This window comes from Ovis aries, chromosome 12 (genome assembly GCF_016772045.2).
Source record: "Ovis aries strain OAR_USU_Benz2616 breed Rambouillet chromosome 12, ARS-UI_Ramb_v3.0, whole genome shotgun sequence".
In the NCBI taxonomy this organism is placed as follows: domain Eukaryota; kingdom Metazoa; phylum Chordata; class Mammalia; order Artiodactyla; family Bovidae; genus Ovis; species Ovis aries.
In genome coordinates, this window is record NC_056065.1 from 35,096,022 (window position 1) to 35,121,129 (window position 25,108).

Below are 25,108 nucleotides of genomic sequence, written 5' to 3' on the forward strand. Positions count from 1 at the left end.
AACTTAGAAAAGCACCCTCATGTTTAATGCAACATTATTTACAGCAGATGCAACCTAAGTGTTCATTGATGGGTGAGTGAATAAAGAAAATGTGGACCCAGGCATACCTCAGGGATAGTGTAGGTTTAGTTCTAGGGCACCACGATAAACAAGTCATACAGAATGTTTGCTTCACCAGTGTATATAAAAGTCATGTTTACATGATATGGTGAGCTATTAAGTGTGCAAGAGCATTATGTCTAAAAACTAACGTCCATGCCTTCATTTAAAAATACTTTCTTGCTCAAAAATGCTAACCATCATCTGAACCTTCAGCAAGTCATAGTTGTAATGTCAAAGATCACAGATCACTATAACAAATATAATAATAATGAAAAAGTTTGAAATATTGTGAGAATTACCAAACTGTGACTCAGGGACACAGAATGCACAAGTACTGCGGGAATAATGGTGCTGATAGATTTGCTTGACGCAAGGCTGTCACAAACCCCTTCAGTTTGTACAATGATGCAGTATCTGTAGCTCCCCAGCTGGCGCAGTGGTAAAGAATCTGCCTGCCAATGCAGGAGATGCAAGAGAAGTATGTGGGTTCAATCCCTGGGTCAGGAAGATCCCTTGGAGGAGGAAATGGCAACCCACTCCAGTATTCTATTCTTGCCTGGAAAATCCCATGGACAGCGGATCCTGGGGGGCTATGGTCCATGGGGTTGCATAAAGAGTGGGACATGACTGAGCACTGATATGCATGTGACATCTGTTAAGAACAATAAAAAGTGTGATAAAATGAGGTGTCCCTTATGTATGTACATGTGTGTTTGTGTACACATATGTACATACACAAACACATTTATAATTCAGTCATAAAAATAATAAAATCTTGCCATTTGTGACAGCATGGGCATGTGAAATAAGTTAGAGAATGACCAATACAATATCATTTCACTTACGTGTAGAATCCAAAAAAATATACTCTTAGACACAGATTGGTGGCTGCTAGAGGTTGGGGGTTGGGATGCTGGGAGAAATGGTGTGAAGGGGATAAACAGGTACAGATTTCCAGTTTTAAAAGAAGTAAATCCTGGAGATATGATGTACAGCACCTTGACTTTAGTCACTAATACCAAAGTGTATATTGAAAAGTTGCTGAGACAGTAGATTTTAAAAATACTCATCATGAGGAAAGAAGTTTAAACTGTGTGGTGATGAATGTTAAGTAGACTTATTATCTAGTTTTGCAATATATACATATATTGCAATATTATTTTGTAATATACACATGTATTAAATCATTATATTGTATACCTGAAGTGAACATAATGTTATATGTCAATTATATCTCAATAATAATTTTCTAAAGGATCTCTACATACAGAAAATTGCACAAGCTTAAGTGCACAATGAATTTTCATGAATTGAACAGAACCAATTCACCAGCCTTGACTGGCAAAGCAACGACAAACCTAGACAGCATATTAAAAAGCAGAAACATTATTTTGCCGACAAAAGTCCATTTAGTCAAAATTATGGTTTTTCTAGTAGTCATATACAAATGTGAAAGCTGGACAATAAAAAAGGCCTAGTGCCAAAGAACTGATGCCTTCAAACTATGGTGCTGGAGAAGACTATTGAGAGTCTCTTGGACTGCAAGGAGATCACACCAGTCAATCCTAAAGGAAATCAACCCTGAATATTCATTGGAAGAACCAATGCTGAAGCTGAAGCTCCAATATTTTGGCCACCTGATGAGAAGAGCTGACTCACTGAAAAAGACCCTGATGCTGGGAACTATTGAAAGCAGGAGAAGGGGACAACAGAGAATGAAGTGGTTGGACGGCATCACCGACTCAGTGGACATGAGTTTGAACAGCTCCGGGGGATGGTGAAGGACAGGGAAGCCTGGCATGCTGCAGTCCATGGGGTCACAAAGGGACACAACTGAGTGACTGAACAACAAAAGCACCAGGATCCCAGAGCCCTGCCAGGGACCATTCCAGTCACTGCTGCCTAGCAGGGGTAACTTCTCATACCATAGATAAGTTTGCTTATTTTGTCTTTATATAAATGGAATATCACTCTTTTCATATTCAACATCTTCTTTTGAGAGTCTTTCATATTATTGCATATAGTTATAATTTGTTTATCCCCATTACTGTATTAGTATTTTGCTATATGACAGTAGAGGATTTCCTTATATATTGACGCTAAATTAACTTCCATAGTGTTAACACTCCATTATGTTATCCATAATTTTGATTTTCAATTTATTATTTCACTAACTTGTTACATTCATGATTCAACTTAAGTTACTCCAGACTTTTGCTTATCACACAAAACCATCATCTCAGTCTCTTTAATTTAGGTTCAAAAGCAATGCAGACCTCAAAATAAAATAGAAAAATAAGGTGAATGATATTATATTATATGTTATCACATATAATAAAGGAGTAATTTTATTTATATATAGAACTCATACATCAGTGAGAAAATATCAAAGAAGTAAAAAATGTAATGGGAAACATTTATATCTTTACCTATTAAATTTTCAAACAATTTTTAAAAGGTAATATGACCACATATTTGCATACAATCTTATACTCTTAGGTCCAAAGGTCCATTTTAATTCTTTGGTTGTTGCAAGAGGCATAGGTAAATAGATAGCCAGGTGGATGGAAAGATAGGTATATAGTTAGATAGACAAGACAGAGGGACAGGCAGATATGTAGAGAGAAGACTGAAAAGATGTATACATGAATATCAATGATAATTATGAATGCTGAAATTCTGTTGATTTTATCTTTTTATGCTAATCTGTTTTAAAATTAAAATTTAATGTGTTTACATATACAGTAAGAAAAATCAATAATAGTTTTAAAAAATAAGTCAAGACTTCCAGTCCAGCATTGAAAGATCTTGGAAATTATCACTTTTAATCTCACAATAAGTAAAAGAGCTGAATAAACTGAAAATCCACAATTTTTCTTACATCTCAGAATGAAGTCATTAGGCAAAATGCTGTAAGTCCCCAAAACTGGAGAGACAGGTGAATATAGGAAATCACAACTTACCAGAAGCCCAAGAGCAGAAACCTCCAAGGAACAAATACTCGGGTAAGAAACTTAACCTGTAATGGACAAATTGCTGGAGGTTCAGAGAAAACTAACTTAACTAACTAACTTAACTAACTTAACTGAAAGTTAAGACTCCAAGGGAGCCCGGTCTTGAGGCGACACCACACACTTGTGAGTTTTGCCTCCAGGAATTCTGCTAGATTCTCACAGTGAAATCCAAAGAGAAATCCCTTTGTACGTCTCTCAGGGGAAGGGAAAAAGAAACTATTTTCAAATACTCTCAGAACATTCTCATCTTCTTAACAAGGTCTGCCTTTAAGAGAAACTGATCCGAGTTGTGCAGGAACCTCACCACCACACAAAAAAGGAAATACCAGACTAATGTTGGTCTCTCCCAAGTGAGGGGAAAAAAAAAATTGGAGAGAAATTTGTAAAGGTTACAGCCCCAGAGCACAGGCTCACGAAAAGACTGGCACCTAATCCTAGAACTATAGAATGCTTCCACTCCCTCTGCGCCAGCGACAACATTAAGAGAGTCTAAACAACAACAGGGAACTGCAAAAGAAAAAACTGAACATCTCAAGCCTTATTTAGGAAGCCTTAAGGGCGGACTCTATTTTGGGGGGCTCTAAAATCACTGCAGATGGTGACTGCAGCCATGAAATTAAAAGACACTTACTCCTTGGAAGGAAAGTTATGACCAACTTGGACAGCATATTAAAAAGCAGAGAGATTACTTTGCTGGCAAAAGTCCATCTAGTCAAAGCTATGGTTTTCCAGTGGTCATGTATGGATGTAAGAGTTGGACTGTGAAGAAAGCTGAGCACCGAAGAATTGATGCTTTTGAACTGTGGTGTTGGAGAAGACTCTTGAGAGTCCCTTGGACTGCAGGGAGATCCAGCCAGTCCATCCTAAAGGAGATCAGTCCTGGGTGTTCATTGGAAGGACTGATGATGCAGCTGAAACTCCAATACTTTGGCCACCTGATGTGAAGAGCTGATTCATTGAAAAAGACCCTGATGATGGGAAAGATTGAAGGCAGGAAGAGAAGGGGATGACAGAGGATGAGATGGTTGGATGGCATCACCGACTCAATGGACATGAGTTTGGGTAAACTCTGGGAGTTGGTGATGGACAGGGAGGCCTGGCATGCTGTGGCCCATGGGGTCGCAAAGAGTTGGACACAACTGAGCGACTGAACTGAACTGAGAGAGAGGTTTCCCTGGTGGCTTAGTGGATAAGAATCCATCTGCCAGTGCAGGAGACATGTGTTTGATCCCTGATCAGGAAGATCCCACATGCCAATCCCATGTGCCGCAGCTATTAAGCCTGTACACTAGAGCCTGGGAACTGCAACTACTGAAGCTCAGGAGCCCTAGAGAAGCCACTGCAATGAGAGGCCTGTATACCTCAACAAAGAGTAACCCCCCTGCCCCTCCCCGCTTGTCGGGTTAGAGAAAGCCCTTGCAGCAATGAAGACCCAGCAAAACCAAAAATAAAGAAATAAATAAATAATGTTTGTGTTTTAAAAAGCCTAAGGGAAACCTGAAAACAACTGGGGAGACAAAAGCAAGGAAAGCAGAGGAAAGTTTATCTCTGATATAACAAAAGAAAGTAGTAAATACAGCTTAACCTCTAGCTAGATATGCATGAAGCCACACAATAAACACCGGTTTACCTCAGGGCCTTTACCCAATGCATGTTATCTGGCTTTCAACAAAAAATTCACATAGAGTAAAAGCGAAAAATAAAAGCAGCTCAAACAGGCACATTGAGCATCAGAATCAGACTCAAATATGGCAGAGATGTTGAAATTATCAAACTAAGGATTTGAAACAAGTATGAAAAATGTGCTAAGGTTTCTCATGGAGGAAATGAACAACATAAAGGAATAAAGAATAGAGGTATAAACATAAATATAGAAACTCTAAGAATCAGAAGAAAATGTTAGAATAAAAAATGCCTTAACATTAAATGAAGAATGCACTTGATATGCTCGTAAATAGACTGGACATGGCCAAGCAAATAATCAGTGAGCTTGAAAAAATGTCAGTAGAAATTTCAAAGCCCGACTGCAAAGAGAAAAAGGATGAAAAAGACAAGAGCTGTGAAATAATTATTAAAGGTGTCACATGCATATGATAGGAATACCAGAAAGACAAACAAGAGAGCAAGAAGAGAAGAAATATTTGAAGCAGTGATGACCCATCATTTCTGAAAATTAATAGCTAACTGAGAGCCAAGAAGCTTAGAGAACACCAACCAGACTAAATATCAAAATATCCAAACCTAGACATAACACATTTAAATTTTAGAGAGTGGAAACAAAGTGAAAATTTTCAAAGAAGCCAGAGGAAAAAGAAACACTTTACATAGGGAGGAAAAAGATTAACAATTGCATCAGACTTTGAGAAATCATGCAAGCAGGAGAGCAGAGTGAAATATTTTGTGTTGAAAGAAAAAAAAAAACTTTAGAATTCTATCTAGCAAAATTATCCTTTATAAGTGCAGGAGAAATGAACATTTTCTCAGATAAACAAAAATTGAGGGACTTTGTCATCAGGAAACTTTCAAGAAATGTGGAAAATCTTCAGAAAGAAGGAAATACCATAGGTCAGAAACTCAGGTCTTTTTTTTTTTTAATTATCGTTCAAATGATAATAGCAGTGTTAAAGGGTACAGAAAGGAGAAGGCATTGGGAATAACCTATTAAAAGGTAATTAAATGGAGTAGTATAGTGTGATTTGAAAGAGGAGTCTGATTAGATGTAAATATGTATTGCAAACCAAAAGGCAACTGCTGAGGAAAGTTTAAAATGAAATAGAATTAATATGTTAAGAAAGGCAAACAAAAGGAATAACAAAAATTCTCAACTGAAAACATAGAAGGTAGAAAAACAGAAAAAATAAAGAAAAGGAAAAGAATCAGAGCAATGGCAATGAATAGAAAACTGTGAAAAAGATATGGCAGATATGAATCCAGCTATATTATTATCTCTTTAAACAGCGGTGGCCTAAATACACCAACTAAAAAGGAGAGACTATCAGAGTGAATGAAAACCTAAAACCTAATTATATATTAAGAAACTCAAGTATAAAGACAGAGGTATAGATTAAAAGTAAAGTAAAGCTATGGAGAAAATAAAGGGTAAAGAAAGTAAAGTAAAGCTAACACTAGTCAAAAGATAGGTGGAGTTGTTGTTGTTCAGTTGTTCAGCCATGTCTGACTCTTTGTGACACCATGGACTGCAGCCTGCCAAGCTTCCCTGTCTTTCAGCATCTCCTGTAACTTGCTCAAACTGATGTCCATTGAGTTGGTGATGTCATCCAACCATCTTGTCCTTTGTAGTTATCCCCCTCTCCTGCCTTCAATCTTTCTCAGCCTCAGGGGGTTTTCCAATGAGTTGGCTCTTTTCATCAGGTGACCAAAGTATTGGAGCTTCAGCTTCAGCATCAGTCATTCCAATGAGTATTCAGGATTGATTTCCTTTAGGATTGACTGGTTTGATTTCCTTACTGTCGAAGGGACTCTCAAGAGTCTTCTCCAACAGTTCGAAGGCATTATTTCTTTGGCCAAAGTTCAAAAGCATCATTTTTTCAGCACTCAGCCTTCTTTATGGTCCAAATCTTACACCCATACATGACTACTTGAAAAACCATAGCTTTGACTATACAGACTTTTGTAGGCAAAGTGATATCTCTATTTTTTAATACACTGTCTAGGTTTGTCATAGCTTTTCTTCCAAGGAGCAAGTGTCTTTTAATTTCATGGCTGTGGTCCCTGGGTGCAGTGATTTTGGAGCCCAAGAAAATAAAGTCTATCATGGTTTCCATTGTTTCCCCATCTATTTGCCATGAAGTGATGAGACCAGATGCCATTATCTTTGTTTTTTGAATGTTGAGTTTTAAGCCAGCTTTTTCACTCTCCTCTTTCACTTTCATCAAGTGGCTCTTTAGTTCCTTTTCACTTTCTACCATAAGGGTGGTGTCATCTGCATATCTGAGGTTGTTGATGTTCCTCCCAGCAATCTTGATTCCAGCTTGTGCTTCATCCAGCCCAGCATTTCACATGATGTACTCTGCATATAAGTTAAGTAAGCAGGGTGACAATATACAGCCTTGTCATAATCCTTTCCCAATTTTGATCCAGTCTGTTGTTCCATGTCCAGTTCTAAATGTTATTCCTTAACCTGCGTTCAGGCTTCTCAGGAGGCAGGTAAGGTAGTCTGGTATCCCCACCTCTTCAAGAATTTTCACAGTTCGTTTTGATCCATACAGTCAAAAGCTTTAGCATAGGCAATGAGTAGCTGTATTAATTTCAGATGAAGCCAGCTCCAGATCAAGAAAAATTATCAGAGATTAGGAGCAACATGTAATGACAAAGAGATCCATGAAGACATAGCAATCCTTAATGTGTGTACACAGTAGACCATCAAAATATGAGACAGAAACTGATAGAACTGCAAGGAGAAATAGACAAATACACCATTATAGTTGTAGTCTTCAGCACACCTCTGGCATTGATTGACAGATCTAACAGGCAGAAAATAAGAACATAACTGAACTGAAGAGTGCCATTAATCAACTGTATTTAATTGATATCATAAGCTGCTTCATCCAATAGCCGCAGAATATACCTTCTCCTCAAATTCCCATGGAACACACTAAGAAAGAACACATTTGGGGCCACAAAACTCACCCTAATTAAGTGTAAAAGAATTTTAATGGAAATTATATGAAGTATTCCCAGGCCACAATGGGATTAACTAGATACCAGTAATAGAAAGATAGATGGAAAATGACAAAATACTTAGAGTTAAGCAACACATTTCTAAATAATACATGGGTCAAAAAGAAGTGTCAAGAGTAATTGTAAAATATTTCAAGCTAAATGAAAATACATGTTATCAAAATCTGTGGATGCATTGAAAGCTGTACTTGGCAATTTATAAATATATGCATTGATACATATGTTAGGAAAACCTAAAATCAATAATCTAAACTTTAATATTAGAAAACTAGAAAAACCCAGAAGAAAAGAAATAAAAATTAGAGCAGAAATCAATGAAATTGAAAACAGGAAAGTGATAGAGAAATACAACAACACTTAGAAGTGGTTCAGTAAGGTTGATAAATTGCTCCTCAGTCCGTGGAATTCTGCCCAAGCAAGAATACTGGAGTGGGTAGCCATTCACCTTCTCCAGGAGATCTTCTCCACCCAGGGATCAAACCAGGTCCCCTGCATTGCAGGCAGGTTCTTTACAGGCTGAGCCACCAGGGAAGCCCCTCTAGTTAGAGAGCAGACACAATTACTAATAGAAATAAAAGAGGAATGATTACCACTGAGCTGCTGCTGCTGAGTCGCTTCAGTCGTGTCCGACTCTGCGCGACCCCATAGACGGCAGCCCACCAGGCTCCGCCGTCCCTGGGATTCTCCAGGCAAGAACACTGGAGTGGGGTGCCATTTCCTTCTCCAATGCAGGAAAGTGAAAAGTGAAAGTGAAGTCGCTCAGTCGTGTCCGACTGTTAGCGACCCCATGGACTGCAGCCTACCAGGCTCCTCCGCCCATGGGATTTTCCAGGCAAGAGTACTGGAGTGGTTTGCCATTGCCTTCTCCTGATCACTGATCACACAGGTGTTATTTTGATAACAAATGAATGTTGTGAGCAACTCTATGCCCACGAATATGAAAACCTACATGAAATGCACAAGTTTTGTGAAAGACAAGTTTACCAAACCTCACCCCAAAAGTAATTAATATGAATATGCCTACATGTATTAATGTATAGTGTACCTATTATTAAAGATTAAACAATCTTTTCAACAAAAGAATTTAAATATATAACAAATAACCTTCCAAAATAGAAAGCAAAATCCCAGATGAATTCACTGAGGAATTCCAGCAAGCATTTAAAGGAGAAATTATACCAATTTTTTTTCTTTTACTATTTTTCCTGAAAAGAGCAGAAGGCCTACTTCCTGTGAATAACTCAGTCTATGATTCCAGCATTACTTTAATACCCAAACCTGACAAAGTCATTGCAAGAAAGGCAAACAAATGTCTCTCGTGACCCACAGCTGCAAAATTTTCCATAAATTATGAATATGTGACATCCAACAATTGTATAATAAGAAGTATACACCACAACCAAGTGGAATTTATTCTGTGTACACAATGCTAGTTCAACATTCCATAATCAACAGTTTAACAATAGAAGCAGAAAAATTGTAACAGAATCCAACATTCATTCAAAGATAAAAATTGTCAGCAAACTAGGAATAGAGAGGAACTTCCTCAACTTATTGATAAAGCACATTTACCAAAAACCTGCAGCTAATATCATACTTAGTGGTGAAATACTATTAATAGATGGTTTCTCTCTGACATCAGGAACAAGGCAACATGTTCCTTCTCACCACTCCTATTCAACATCTTACTGAAGGACCTAGCTAATATAATGACAAGAAAAGGAAATTAAACATGCATAAATTGTGCTGTATGTCTCAGGGAACTCAAACAGGGGCTCTGTATCAACCTAGAGGGGTGGGATGAAGCAGATGGGACAGAGGTTCAAGAGGATGGGGACATATGTGTGCCTATGGCCGATTCATGTTGATGTTTGACAGAAGACAAAATTCTGTAAAGCAGTTATCCTTCAATTTAAAAATAAAGTAAAAAAAAAAAATACACAAACGGGAAGGAAATTGGGAAGGAAGAAATAAAGCTGCCTTTGTTCACATATAACATGGTTTTTTTCTATGTTAAAAATCACAAGGAATCAACAGTCACAGCAACAAAGCTATTAAAATTAATAAACTGCAATAATATAGTTGCAGGATATAAAGTTAATACACAGAAGTCAACTGATTTCTTATATATTAGCAATAAACAATTGGAATTTGAAATTAGAAACAATACCATTTCATTAGCACTAAAAGTTAAATGCTATTACATATAGATTTTAAGTCTAACAAAACACATAAGAATAATATGGGGAAAAAAATAAAGATCATGATAAATGCAGGGAATATTTCATGTATGGAGATAGAAAGACAGTATCGTGAAGATGTTAGTTCTTCAATACTAGGTCTATAGATTTAACACAATCCAAATCAAAATGCCAGCAAATTATTTTGTGGATATTGACAAACTAATTCTAAAATTTATGGAAAGGACAAATGACACAGAATAACTACCACAATACTGAAGAAGAACCACAAAGTCAGAGGACTGTGTTCATGTTCAGTTGCTCAGTTGTGTCTAACTCTTTGCACGCCAGGCTTCCCTACCCTTCACCATCTCCTGGAGTTTCTTCAAACTCGTATCCATTGAGTAGGTCATGCCATCCCATCGTCTTATCCTCTGTTGCCCACTTCTCCTTCCGTCTCAGTGTTTCTCAGCATCAGGGTCTTTTCCAGTGGGTCAGCTCTTGGCATCAGGTGGCCAAAGCTTCAACTTTAGCATCAATCCTTCCTATGAATATTCAGTGTTAATTTCCTTTAGGATTGACTGGTTTGATCTCCTTGCAGTCCAAAGAACTTTCAAGCGCCTCCTTGAGCACCACAGTTTGAAAGCATCATTGCTTTGGCACTCATCTTTCTTTATGGTCCAACTCTCACATCCTTACATGACTACTGGAAAAATCATAGCTTTGACTAAATGGACTTCTGTAGACAAAGTGATGTCTGTGCTTTTTAATACGATATCTAGGTTTGTTATAGCTTTTCTTCCAAGGAGCACATGTCTTTTAATGTCATGGTTGAAGTTCACCATCCACAGTGATTTTGGAACCCAAGAAAACAAAGTCTGTCACTGTTGCCATTTTTCCCCTTCTATTTGCTATGGAGTGATGTGATTAGATTCCCTGGTGGCTCAGATGGTAGAGAGAATATGACTGCAATATGGGAGACTCAGGTTCAATCCCTGGGTCGGGAAGATCCTCTGGAGAAGGGAATGACAACCCACTTCAATATTCTTGCCTGGAAAATTCCATGGACAGAGGAGCTTAACAGGTTAGAGACCATAGGGTCACAAAGAGTTGGACATGACAAAGTGATTGACCCACACACGTGCGCACAGATGGGACTGGATGCCATGATCTTAGGGTTTTGAATGTTGAGTTTTAAGCCAGTTTTTTGCTTTCCTCTTTCACCTTCATTAAGAGGTTCTTTAGTTCCTCTTCACTTTCTGCCATTAGGGTCGTGTCATCTGCATACCTGAGGTCACTGCTGTTTCTCCCAGAAATCTTGATTCCAACTTGAGCTTCATCCAGCCCAGCATTTCGCATGATGTACTCTGCATATAAGCTACTGTAATCAAAACAGTATAATACTGATAACTAAGAAAATATGTAAATACATCAGTTGAATAGAGAGCCCAGAATTATATCCACATAAATTTATAGTCAGCTTATATTTGACAAAGGGTGAAACAAGTCAATGGAGAAAGAATAGTCTTCCCCAAGAATGTTGCTGAAAGAACTGAAGACCTACATTCAAAAAACGGAAGGAAAACATGAATCTAGATATAGACCTTACACCTTTTTAAAAAATTACCTCACAATGGATCATTCACCTAAATGTAAAATGCTAAACTGTAAATTATTAGAGAATAACATATGAGACAATTTGGATGACCTTTGGTTTGGTGAATATGTTTTTAGATTCAATACTAAAGGCATGAAAGAAAAATTTGATGTCAGTTTATTAAAATTAAATCTTTGGGGTCTGTGAAAAACACTGTTACGAGAATGAGAGGACAAAGCATAGACTGGGAGCATAATATCAAAATAAATAAGTAACTGAAAATTGACTAGTATCTAGAATATACAAAGAATTCTTAAAACTCAACAGTGAGAAACAAATCAACCAATTAAGAATGGACAAAAGATCTGTATAGACACCTCACCAAAGAAGATACACAGATGGCAAGTAGGTATACGAAAAGGTGTTCAATATCATGTATCATTAGGACATTTTAGCACATTACTGGCCTGTAGAAGGGAGGTACACCTCCCCACTGTGGAACATATTACTTTGGAGCCTCTTATATCCTTTGGAATTAAAGGATATTGAGTTCAAGATCACTATTGTAATTCAAGGCACTATTACATTCAATATATGTAATTCATCATATGTTCCAATATGATTTTTATAAACTTTTCATTTTCTAATTGTCTCATGTTATCTATTATAATAATTATTATAAGCCTTTTGAACTTACTAAGAGTTATTTATACTAACAGAAATTTTATTTGGTTCTTCCTCACGTTTTACATTACACCATTAAATCACCAGTACTAGCAATAGTAATATTTACAAAATTAAAAATTGTTGTCACCAATTTGGTCACATTTTCCTACTTTTTGGGTTCTCAATTTTTATGCTGTAGGAAATTTTTGTTGCCATCAGAGAGCTAGCCTAGGTTTCATTCATTCATTCTTACATTCAGTAAACAGAGTCAAAGAGTTAAAATCAAAACTTCTAAGTCATTTGATGATATTCAGTCCGAGGATCAGGGATTCCAGGATTGTATGTTGCTGCTCACCCTTCATGAATGAGATCCCGGAGAGACAGCAACACAGTGTGAACCAAAAGCCACGTCACTGGTGCTTATGGAAGCATCCTAGAAGCCAACCCAGGACTCCTCTGTGTATGGCAAGTTGGAGCTTGTATGCTAAATCCAAGACGGATCTTTTTAATCTCCCCTTTGAAAAATCTTTGCATGTCCCCAAATTATAACCAGATTTTTGTAAGGAAAGAATCATAAAAAGTGCTGGAGATCAGTCACTTGTGTACATGGCAGACCAGGTGCAACAGAACAAAAGGGTCCACGCACATGCGCCTCAGGCTTTATCTCTTCAAGGAGCTCATATTCAATATTTTATTCAAGGTAAGTACAATAACTAACTCTTGGTGGGTTTTTTTATTCCTGAATAATTCTAGCTGGGAATATTTTCAGTATTTTAAAACTGAACCTGAAACGTGAGCAATGCCATTGATCACAGAGAAGCTCTAGGCAGACTTACTTGTTAGACTCCTCTTGGTAGCTTGTGGAGAACTGTAACAGTCTGTGTCAACACCACAACAGCTAGTATATAAAATGGAAATATCATTGAAGGGTGAACAGACCATTCATGGATGTTAAATGGAAGGGTCTTATTTCAATCAGAGCAGATTAGGAGAATGTGAAGAATAAGGAAGTATAGCCAAGACTCTGAACAAGGAGGCTGCTCTACCACCCTGTTGGTAATTGACCATTAGATAATAATCTTGCACATTTCAGTGATGTGCTTAAATCAGCAATGATGTTGCAAAAAGGCAAAGACACAAAAGGTAGGGTCAGAGGCAGGTTACTGTACAAACATTTCTGTTGGAGATGATCTGTGCCATCACTCAATGATGCGTGTGTGTTCAGCCATGTCCAACTTTGTGCAACCCCATGGTCTGTAGTCAGCCAGACTCCTCTGTCCAGGGAATTTTCCAGGCTAGAAAACGAGCAGGTTGCCATTTCCTCTTCCAGGGGATCTTCCCGACCCAGGGATCAAACCCACCCACTTATCCTACGTCTCCTGCACTGGCAGGTAGTTTCTTTACCACTGCGTCATCTGCGAAGTCTCGTGACTCTTGATAATGACTGCATAAGGAGCTGCATTCCAATTGGAAAATTCAGTAAATATTAAAATCACATGTAAATACAATATCAGAATTATATCTGACTCATGTCTTCACTTCCATTTATTTCTGTCCCAGGCTTCCTCATCTCAGCTGATGGCAACTCAGTTGCCAAAACCTGGAAGTCATCATTGACTATTCTCTTCCTTTTAGCTCCCAAACCCAACACATCAGCAAGTTTTACTGATTCTGGCTTCAAAATGTATCCCAAATACAACACCCATGATCTTTCGTGCTGATGTGCATATGCCCTCAGCATCATTTCTTGGCTAGATGGTTACAGTAGCCCTGTAACTGGTGTCCCTGTTTCCACTTTTGTTCTATCCCTATCCTGATAATCAATCCTAAAGGACCCACAATTCCTAATTTGTTTGTTTGTTTGTTTTCAAGTAGACTTTCTTAGAGCAGTTCTAGATTCACAGAAAAATTAAGTAAAAAGTATAGGTAGTTCCTATACCCCTCCTTCCCTTCCCACACACAGCCTCCCTGCCCCATTATCAACATCCCCAGAATGGTACTTTGTTACAACTGAACCTACACATCACTGTCACCCAGAATCTATAGTTTACATTAAGGTTCACTCTTGGTATTTTACGTTCTGTGGGTTTGAACAAATGTATAATGACACATATCCACCAATATAGTATCATACAGAGTAATTTCACTGCTCCCCCAAATCCTCTAGCTCCACCCATTCTTACTCCTTCTTCTCAATCCCTGGCAACCACTGATTTTTTTTTACTGTCCCCAAGGTTATGACAGGGAAACCTGGTGTGCTGCAGCCCATGGGGTTGCAAAGATTTGGACATGACTGAGCAAGTGAACAACAGCAATTTTCCAGAATGTCATATAGTTGAAATGATACTATGTGTAGCCTTTTCAGATTGACTTCTTTCACTAAGTAAGATGCATGTCAGTTTCCTTCATGTCTTTTCATGTTTAACAGCTCATTTGTTTTTAGTGCTAAAAAATATTCCACTGCATATCTTTACCACAGTCTATTTATCCATTCACCGAATGAAGGACATCTTGAGTACTCCCAAGTTTTGGCAATTATAAATAAACCATCCATATGCAGGTTTTTGTGAGGATCTAACTTTTCAACTCTTTTGGATAAATACTAAAGAGTACAATTGCTGGATCGTGTGATTAGAGGTATATTTAGTTTGTAAGAAACCACCAAACTGTCTTTCAAAGTGACTGTACCACTTTACACTTCCATCAGCAGCAAATGAGAGTTCCTGTTGTCTCACATTCTCTTGCATCTGGAATTGCCAGTGTTTTGGTCTTTCTAATAGGTGGTGTAATGGTACTTCATGGTTGCTTTAATTTACAGTTTCCTAGTGACACATGATGTGAAGCATCTTTTCGTATGCTTATTTACCATCTGTATATCTTCATCAATGAGTTGCCTGTTCAGATCTTTTACCCATTTTTTAACCATGTTATTCATTTTCTTATCATTGAATTTTAAGAGTCTCCGTATATTTTAGATAATAATCCTTTATCAGATCTGTATTTTGCAAATATTTTTCCTAGTCTGTGACTTACCTTCTTGTTTGCTTGACAGTATCTTTCATAGAGCAGAAGTTTTTAATTTTTATGAACTTCAACTTATCAATTATTTCTTTCATGGATTGTGCCTTTGCTGTTGAATTAAAAAGTCATCGCCAAACCCAAGATCACCTAAATTTTCTTTCATATTTTCTTTTTTTTTTGACTTGTATTTATTTATTTTTTTTAAGTTTTTTATTTTTTAAATTTTAAAATCTTTAATTCTTACATGCGTTCCCAAACATGAACCCCCCTCCCACCTCCTTCCCCATAGCATCTCTCTGGGTCATCCCCATGCACCAGCCCCAAGCATGCTGTATCCTACGTCAGACTCATATTTTCTTTTAGGAGTTTTATAGTTTATCATTTCACACTTAGTCCATTTTTTTATGAAGGTTATAAAGTTTGAGTTTTTAAAAATCTAGAGCATAACAAGCCACTATCATGTTTGAAACACTCCAGTAACTTCCACTTATGTTTAGAGTTGAACCAGAGATTTTTACCGTAATCTAAAATTTCTACCTAAGCTAACCACTTTCCACAATTCCAGGCTGTCATGGTATATTTCTCTCCCCTCTGCCACAGTAGACTTCCTTGTGCCTCTTGACATGCAGAGTTCATTCATAACATACACAAAAGTAGGATTACTTAATTAACAATCTATAGACAACAATTAAGACTGAGTACAAATCGAATGAGTAAATATTATAGAGGAGAGTGAATGTAGTAAATTCCAGGAACTTCCCTGGTGGCTCAGTGGTGAAGAATCCATCTGCCAATGCAAGAGACATGGATTCAATGCCTGGTTCAGAGTTCGATTACTTGGAGTGGAGCAACTAAGCCCGTACACCATGACTGTTGAGCCTGTACCCTGGAGCCTGGGAACCACAGCTGTTAAAGCCTGCACACTCTGTAGCCTGTGCGCAGCAGCAAGAGAAGCTGCTTCAATGAAAAGCCCAAGCACACATCTAAAAAATAGCCCCTGCTCTTCCCAACTAGAAAAAAGTCCTCACAGCAATGAAGACCCAGCACAGCCAGTAAATAAAAGATTATATTAAAAAAGCCAACTCCTTCAAGAAAAGGGGAGAAGAATTCCAGCCACAGACAGCTTCTTTCAGTTTGTGTGTAGCTTTTAGTAAATGAGTGGGTCAGCCAAGCTGAAAGGATCAGGAGTTAAATCAATTGGCAAGTGCCCAAGAAGAGAAAGAAAAGTTTGAATTGGATCTTTAAAAAATATCCTGAGGTTGAACACTTTAAAAACCTAGAATTGCTTTGTATAAGAATAAGGGATCATTTTAACTGAAGTACAATATGTTGCAAATTGAATTTTTAAAACTGGTACAGTGTTAGAGAAGGACAAATTGTTTTCAATAATGTGTTTGTTTGAACTAATAATTAACATATATTCAAAATGTTAATTTTCCCAGAGTCAAGTCTGAATTTTTAATTTCCAGGAATGTGTGTATCTCTTACTATCAGCTCCATATGCCACCTGATTCTTAAATCTCCACTTATTTGTCCCTTAGGACATTGTTTTACAGTTACATATCACCATAGTGATTGAATTTAGGGAGTTGTTTTCTCCATTACTGTTAATAATGCTGTTCTTCATCAAAGAATCCTTCAGGTATCCCAAGTTATTCTGAACTCAGGTGTGCCTTCTGCTACAGTTAATAAAAATGCATTATGTCATGAGAGGAAATAAGTGATTTTTAAATTCTTTTAAATAAAATGTCAACAGTAAAACCAAGAATTCTAGCTTCTGTTTTGCAACTCTTTAAGACACATAAATGAGCACTGTGTCAGTTATAGTTCTCAATAGTATGGCTCCTTTTGCCCCTGCAGGAATGGATTCCAAGACATTAAATTCTGCTTTTAGCAAACAGTATTATAGTAGTGTTGCAACACAGCTTAGTTTTGTTGAAAATAAATTCTCCTTTGAATCACTAGAAATAGTTCTTTTCGAGGCCAATGTAAATGCAATTGTATTACTTCTTAAATCCAACAGTAATGTGTACTTCGTTATATCTGTAAAATAGTACATGTTTGACCATTTTTACTGAGTGCCTACTTGGTAATGGTACTGTCATTTGTACCTTATTGGGAAGATACATTTTGTAGTACAGAAAACCAATTTATGCACAACATTTCAAGTGAATCTGTTGCCAGCTAGTGGTATGGGTTTGGGTGGACTCCAGGAGTTGGTGATGGACAGGGAAGCCTGGTGTGCTGTGGTTCATGGCGTCGCAAAGAGTCAAACATGACTGAGCAGCTGAACTGAACTGAACTGAACTGAACTGAGTGGTACATATTATATATGTTTCAAAAGGATAACTGCCTTTTCAAAATAACCAAGGGGCATATCAAATTTACTTTAAAACAAAGTTTAAAAAATGTTTATCTGCCACATTGGTGAGGAACAGCAGTATTCACATAAGCATGGATGTCTGGAATGTCCTCTTGATGTATAATGGCGCTCTGCCATCTACTGTCTAGTCCTTATGCTCCCACACTGTGATGATTCATCTGTCTGGCATCCTTACTATACTAACAGAATATTGAGGTATGATCATACCTTCATTTTTATACCTTACCATTTATCACTAGATTTAGATACAAAAATAAATTTTCTTAAAATTATTATTTAAAAAATTCCAAAGAATTATTCCCATATTTCATCCACTTCAGTGCCTGATTTCTGAAAGTAGTTATTTTGAAATGACATTAATTATTCAGAAATATACTAGATGGCTTTGAGCATTGAAGCTTTTTCAGTCTTCAAGAATCCCCTGTTTAAGCTTAGATACCAGAGACCGATCTAAGCATGAACTTCCTAAGGGGCTCTTTAGAAATGAAAGGAAGCTGGAAGTCCACTGAGACATGCATCCCAGGTTCAGTTTATTATTTTAACCATTGTGCCATTAACAAAAAATTTTGAACTAGCCTATTTCATTAGCCTGGAATGAGAGCTGAGTTATGAGACATTACCTCAGGGTTCAGTCTTCTAATAATATTTACTTTTAGGATCAATGACTTATTAATTTGCTGATCAATGGTGTTAAAAATTGGTTCAAGTAGAATTTTAGATGTCTGCTAATGGCTCATTAACCAAATTTGAAAGACCAAAATCTTTTAACTTTAAAAAGGAAAATTCTCTTTGAGAGGGCAGTCAGATACATTTTTATACAAAGAGAAACTATCTTTCTACTTCATCCCTTCAGTGGTTGACACAATTTCTAGGGCCATTTATCAATACCCATTTGGTATGACTTGATATGAAGTAAGATTGATTTAGAATTCTAGCTTATAACAGAAGGCGCTTTCAAATTCTATTAGTTCAGACTCCTCATGTGTATATAGAAAATATATTTTCTGGGTTTTTTTTTTTAATATATGATTGGCCTATTTATCTCAGAAACATTTGAAGGATAGTCTTCAATGTGTGTGCTCTGTATGATGCAATCATTTAAAGCATCTGCTAGGTAAATTTTGGGTAAGTGATCACACTTTCAATTTTCTTCCACCTTTCCCTGCCTCTATGCGAGGTAGTTTTGATAGGAGTTTGGAGTATAAATGCTTTGTTTTTATATGATCGCATACAGTGGAAGAAGGGTCAATGGGACTTCTGGCTTCTTTCTGATTTCTGTTTTAGATACGTCAGTCGAGTTTATTCCTGGGACTGCTATCACAGGAATACCATCTCATCTTTGGGTGCTCACTGGAGTTTGTATTCCAGACATTTGTGCTACCGGCATAAAATTCCTGCACACTTTGGTCTTGTCTCAACCTCAGGTTCCCATCCATCTATTAGTCTCAGAACTTCTGCCTCCTTTACCACTGAGGCATGCAACAAAATCTGGGTCTCTTGCCTGCTGCCTACAGGCCCTGAGAAACACTATCTCAGCTTTATCTCTCTTGCCAGCTCCAATTGTAGACATTCACATTGTGTGTGATGGCATGTGGTGATTCCTCTAGGTAAGTGGGACTAGCTATCCAACCCACACATTATAGGCTCCCTCATAATTGACTGGGCATTTCTATCACTCTTTTCATTCTGCATGGGCTGTCTTCTCCAGAGGAAGAAATGAGGACACATGTTGGATGCTGCATCTTACCTTTATTTCTCTTTTCCCCCTCAGTTACAGAGGGACATGCCTTCCTTTTCCTGTATATCACATTCTCATTTATCCCACTCCTTTAAGTATAGAAGAAAATCTTCTATGATCTGTCTTGTCATGCTTGACTCTTGATATATCAATAGGAAATGGAAATTGAATAGGAAATGAACACACACTGCTTTAATATTTTTAAAACCTTATCTTTGTCACTTCTAGATAAATGGTTATGAATTTTTGTTGTTGTTCAGTTGCTCTGTCTTGTCTGACTTTTTGCAACCCATGCAGCACACCAGGCTTCCCTGTCCTTCAAACTCTCCCAGAGCTTGCTCAAACTCATGTCCATTGAGTCAGTGATGCCATCCAACCATCTCATCCTCTGTTGTCCCCATCTGCTCCTGCCTTCAATCTTTCCCAGCATCAGGGCTTTTTCTAATGAGTTGGCTCTGCATCAGGTGGCCAAAGTATTGGAGCTTCAGCATTAGTCCTTACGATGAATATTCAGGATTGATTTTCTTTAGGATTGACTGGTTTGAAATCCTTGCTGTCCAAGGGATTCTCAAAAGAGTCTTTTCCAGCACCACAGTTTGAAAGCATCAATTGAGAAGGTGATGGCACCCCACTCCAGTACTCTTGCCTGGAAGATCCCATGGACGGAGGAGCCTGGTAGGCAGGCTGCAGTCCATGGGGTTGCGAAGAGTCGGACACGACTGAGGGACTTCCCTTTCACTTTTCACTTTTATGAATTGGAGAAGGAAATGGCAACCTACTCCAGTGTTGTTGCCTGGAGACTCCCAGGGACGGGGGAAGCCTGGTGGGCTGCCATCTATGAGGTCACACAGAGTCAGACACGACTGAAGTGACTTAGCAGCAGCAGCCTTCTTTATGGTCCAACTCTCACATTCACACATGACTACCGGAAAAACCATGGCTTTGACAAGATGGTCTTTTGTAAGCAAAGTGATGTCTCTGCTGTGTAATATGCTGTCTAGGTTTGTCACAGATTTTCGTTCAAAGGGCAAGCATCTATGAATCCTGGCTGCATATTAAAATCACCAGTGAGAGAGGATATGGACTGGCTGGTAGTGGGGGAGAGGGGACTTGTTAACATACACTTATACTTAGAACCAGCCACAGAAAATCAAATCAGAATATCAAATATTGGATCAATCTGATGCCAATAAAGTTTAAGTGAATCGCTCAGTGTCAATTAGTAAATAAGTCTCACCCAAGAGGGTGCTCTTCCTTTCTCCCACACTTCTAAGCAGATCATGGTGCTAAACCAGCTACTTCTCTTGTTTTTGGAAAAATTATTTATTTACTATTTATTTTTGGCTGAGTTTGCCTTTTGTTGCTGTGTGGGCTTTCCCTAGCTGCATCAAGTGCGGGTTGCTCTCTACTTGTTCTGCACAGGCTTCTCATTACAGCGGCTACTCTTGTTGCAGAGCACAGGGTCTAGGCACGGGGGCTTCCATAGTTTCAGCTCAGTAGTTGTAGCTCACAGGCTCAGGGTGCAGGCTCAGAAGTTGTGACGCACGGGCTTAGGTGCTCCGGGGCATATGGGCTCTTCCTGGACCAGGGCTCAAACTTGTGTCCCCTGTGTTGGCAAGTGGATTGATAACCACTGGACTACCAGGGAAGTTCTTTTTTTTTTTTTTTTTTAATTATTTATTTGTTGGCTAATTCTTTTTTAGAAATTATTTACTTACTTTTTTTTGGCTGTGCTATTTCTATTCTTAAATAGATATGCAAACCAAATTTACAGTTTATTTAATGTTTACAGGGCAGTGTATTATAGTACATATATTTCACATACAACCTACAAAGAAAACAATTCAAGAGAAAAGTGCTTTCTTCATTTACTTCTTTATCCCTTACAACATTGTAGTGGAGTATTGTCATAATGGTTGGACTGTCAGGAGAAGGTTCTTTAAGAAAAATGTCCTGGGTTTTCGTTATACAAAGAGCTAATCCCTATTGCTTACCAGGGCTTGTGGAGAATAACTTCTTTCTCTAGTCATATCAGTGCTGCCTTTTGCCCTTGCCTTCATGTCCTCCCAGATCCTCAAACTCATTTTCTCCACTTTCATATTTTCTCTGGAGTCACTTTCAAGAGTAACTTATGATATTTCAGTCTGTGGAGAGAAAATAAAGAACTTGAGCAGAGATATACAATGTAATAATTTTAATTAATACCAGAGATTCTTGCATCCTGTATCAAAAGTTGCAAGTAAAGGAAATACAACCGTGTAACTGCTAACTTCCAGTCAAATCTAAAGGATAAGTGATGTCTAAGGAATGCTCAAACTACCGCACAATTGCACTCATCTCACACGCTAGTAAAATAATGCTCAAAATTCTCCAAGCCAGGCTTCAGCAACACGTGAACCGTGAACTTCCAGATATTCAAGCTGGTTTTAGAAAAGGCAGAGGAACCAGAGATCAAATTGCCAACATCCACTGGATCATCAAAAAAGCAAGAGAGTTCCAGAAAAACATCTATTTCTGCTTTATTGACTATGCCAAAGCCTTTGACTGTGTGGATCACAATAATCTGTGGAAAATTCTGAAAGAGGTGGGAGTACCAGACCACCTGACCTGCCTCTTGAGAAACCTATGTGCAGGTCAGGAATCAACAGTTAGAACTGGACATGGAACAACAGACTGGTTCCAAATAGGAAAAGGAGTATATCAAGGCTGTATATTGTCACCCTGCTTATTTAACTTATATGCAGAGTACATCATGAGAAATGCTGGGCTGGAAGAAGAACAAGCTGGAATCAAGGTTGCCAGGAGAAATATCAATAACCTCAGATATGCAGATGACATCACCCTTATGGCAGAAAGTAAAGAGGAGCTAAAAACCCTTTTGATAAATGTGAAAGAGGAGAGTGAAACAGTTGGCTTAAAACTCAACATTCAGAAAACGAAAATCATGGCATCTGGTCCCATCACTTCATGGGAAATAGATGGGAAACAGTGGAAACAGTGTCAGACCTTATTTTGGGGGGCTCCAAAATCACTGCAGATGGTGACTGCAGCCATGAAATTAAAAGATGCTTACTCCTTGGAAGGAAAGTTATGACCAACCTAGATAGCATATTGAGAAGCAGAGACATTACTTTGCCAACAAAGGTCCTTCTAGTCAAGACTATGGTTTTTCCAGTGGTCATGTATGGATGTGAGAGTTGGACTGTGAAGAAAGCTGAGCGCCGAAGAATTGATGCTTTTGAACTGTGGTGTTGGAGAAGACTCTTGAGAGTCCCTTGGACTGCAAGGAGATCTAACCAGTCCATTCTAAAGGAGATCAGTCCTGGGTGTTCGTTGGAAGGAATGGTGCTAAAGCTGAAACTCCAGTACTTTGGCCACCTCATGTGAAGAGTTGACTCACTGGAAAAGACCCTGATGCTGGGAGGAATTGGGGGCAGGAGGAGAAGAGGACGACCGAGGATGAGATGGCTGGATGGCATCACTGACTCGATGGACATGAGTTTGAGTGAACTCTGGGAGTTGGTGGTGGACAAGGAGGCCTGGTGTGCTGCAATTCATGGGGTCGCAAAGAGTCGGACATGACTGAGCAACTGAACTGAACTGAAGGACCTTTCTCCATTTAAGATCTCAAGTATTTTTAATCTCCTTTCTTCTGTTTCCTGATTTGTGTTTTCTCTCTCCCACCCTCTCTCTCTCTTTCCTATTCTTCTTTCTATTCCGTCTCCTTCTTCCTTTTTCTTTCTCCCTCCTTTTCTCTTCTCTAAATAAGAAAGACGCTTAAGAGCTCTTTGCTTCTTTGCAACAGAAAAATAAATGTGGCAAAATGATATTCCTGTGGTTGTCAAAAAACAAGGAGCAAACTGTCCAAACTTTTCCTCCAACCCACCCTGTTTGAAAGGGGCTCGCCTGTCTATGGAAAAGGAAAGAGGAAAGTTAGGAATTCCGAGAAGAAGCGTGGTCTGTTGATTCCCGGTTGCTTTCTTCATCTTCCACACTTTGACCATTAACTCCACTGCACATTCTGTCTATTGACAAACAAATATTCCAAGTCACTGGACGTCATAGATCCCTGTAGAAAAATTGCTCTGGGATTTGAGCTCGTTCGACTGAATGCCATTGATTTTCTAACTTAGGAGATGCACACAGCCGTCTAGTAAGTGTCATCTCATCCAAAGAGGGTAGACTCTGAGGGAAGCTGAATGCAGATACCAGCTAGGGGCCTCACCTTATTTGGTCTCTGGATACCCTTGCTCTGAATCTGTCGGGTTAGCAGCTAACACTCATTTTCACTTGCAGATCTCTTGTATTTCTTTTTCCCGTTTCTCTGGTAGCTTTTCTAGAATGGTATCTGAAGACTTTTAAACTTAAGGTGTGAAAGAAGGCAGTGCCTTTCTCACTGGATAACTGCCCAGAGAGGTGGCTGGGGCCATTTGGACAGGGCTGCGGGGGGCTTGTGTCATAGCAGCGTTTACTGGGGTCCTGGAGAGTGAATGTGCACATCAGAAACTTTACACCCAAAGATTCCTTTGTCTCTCTGTTTTCCATTTCTAGCCTGGATGTGTAAATACCACTGAAGTGGACATTAAGAAGTCATCCAGAATGAGAAATCCACACAAAACACGAAAGGTAAAATCAACATTTGTTGTGCTGATCTTGCAATGTGTGTCCTGTTTATGATCTCAGGTGGCCTCGGCCTGCAGTGGCTTAAAGTGGGGCTTCCGTTCCCCAGCCAGAGATTGAGGCCAGGTCGCAACAGTAAGAGCACGGCATCCTAGCCACTAAACCAGTGGTCAGTGACAAGGGCCCTGCCCCTTCAACTTTGCAGAAACGAATTTCCTGAGATGGAAAGTAGTGAAAAAAGTATTTATTTAGAGAAGAAAGAGTACATTACGTGTGGCTAGACACATGGGCAGACTCAGGAGAGTCCCTGAGTCACGCCCTCTTGGCAGTTTGAATTATGGGGAATTTCTTCCTGGTTTATTTTGGCCAATCATTTTAATTCGCCTGGTTCACAGTCCATATTTGGTGTATCCAGGACCCTCCCATGTGTGTGCGCACATCTCAGCCAAAATGGATTTCACAGAAAAGGCGTATGGGCAGAACATCCCTTGGCATCACTCCCCTTTGGCCTCCAAGGAGTCTTTCTGCACATGTGTGGTCAAGGAAGTCTCCTGACTTCAAGAATGAGAAATATGTAGTCTGGGCAGGGCCCAGCCTCCCCACTTAATTGTCCTGCTACTCTCGTCTTGGATTTTCAGTCCACAGGGAATGAATTTCCAGTCACTTTACCCTGTAGGGAACTGGGGGAGTATCTACCTCCTGCCTCATTTAGAGGACGTCAACCACAAAAACAAAAAGCAGACAAAAAAACCCTCTTCTTCCATTTCGTGAGTCCTTTATAGCATATTCCCTGCTCTTCCTTATTACTTGGCTAGAAGAAAACCTGGGGGGTCAAGCCCTGGACTTCTGTCAGTTCCTCTCTCACCAGGAAGGAGACCCCATCCTGATTCTCAAACACGTCAAGGTCTCAAGGTGTGGAGGTGGCTGTGACAGGAACAGGATGCTGAGAGGAGAGCCATTAGCAGAAAAAGTATCTCTTTCAGAGCCCAGGAAATGAGGAAAAATAAGTAGAGTTTATCTGAGAACAAGTGGTACTCATGAGAGACAGGCATTGTTAGAGAAAAATTTGAAGAAAAAGACATCATC

The 25,108-nt window shown here is 38.8% G+C and overlaps 1 protein-coding gene across 6 annotated transcripts in view; it reads left to right on the forward strand.

The window, feature by feature from the left end:
- The window catches only part of RGS7 (regulator of G protein signaling 7), a 472,754-nt gene that overhangs the window by 413,665 nt on the left and 33,981 nt on the right, over nt 1–25,108 (forward strand). For all 6 annotated transcript variants that reach the window (XM_015099194.4, XM_060396466.1, XM_015099193.4 and 3 more), the window contains one exon: nt 23,954–24,028. In XM_015099194.4, coding sequence (XP_014954680.1) covers nt 23,954–24,028 — 75 coding nt within the window. The remainder of the gene's footprint in view (nt 1–23,953; nt 24,029–25,108) is intronic.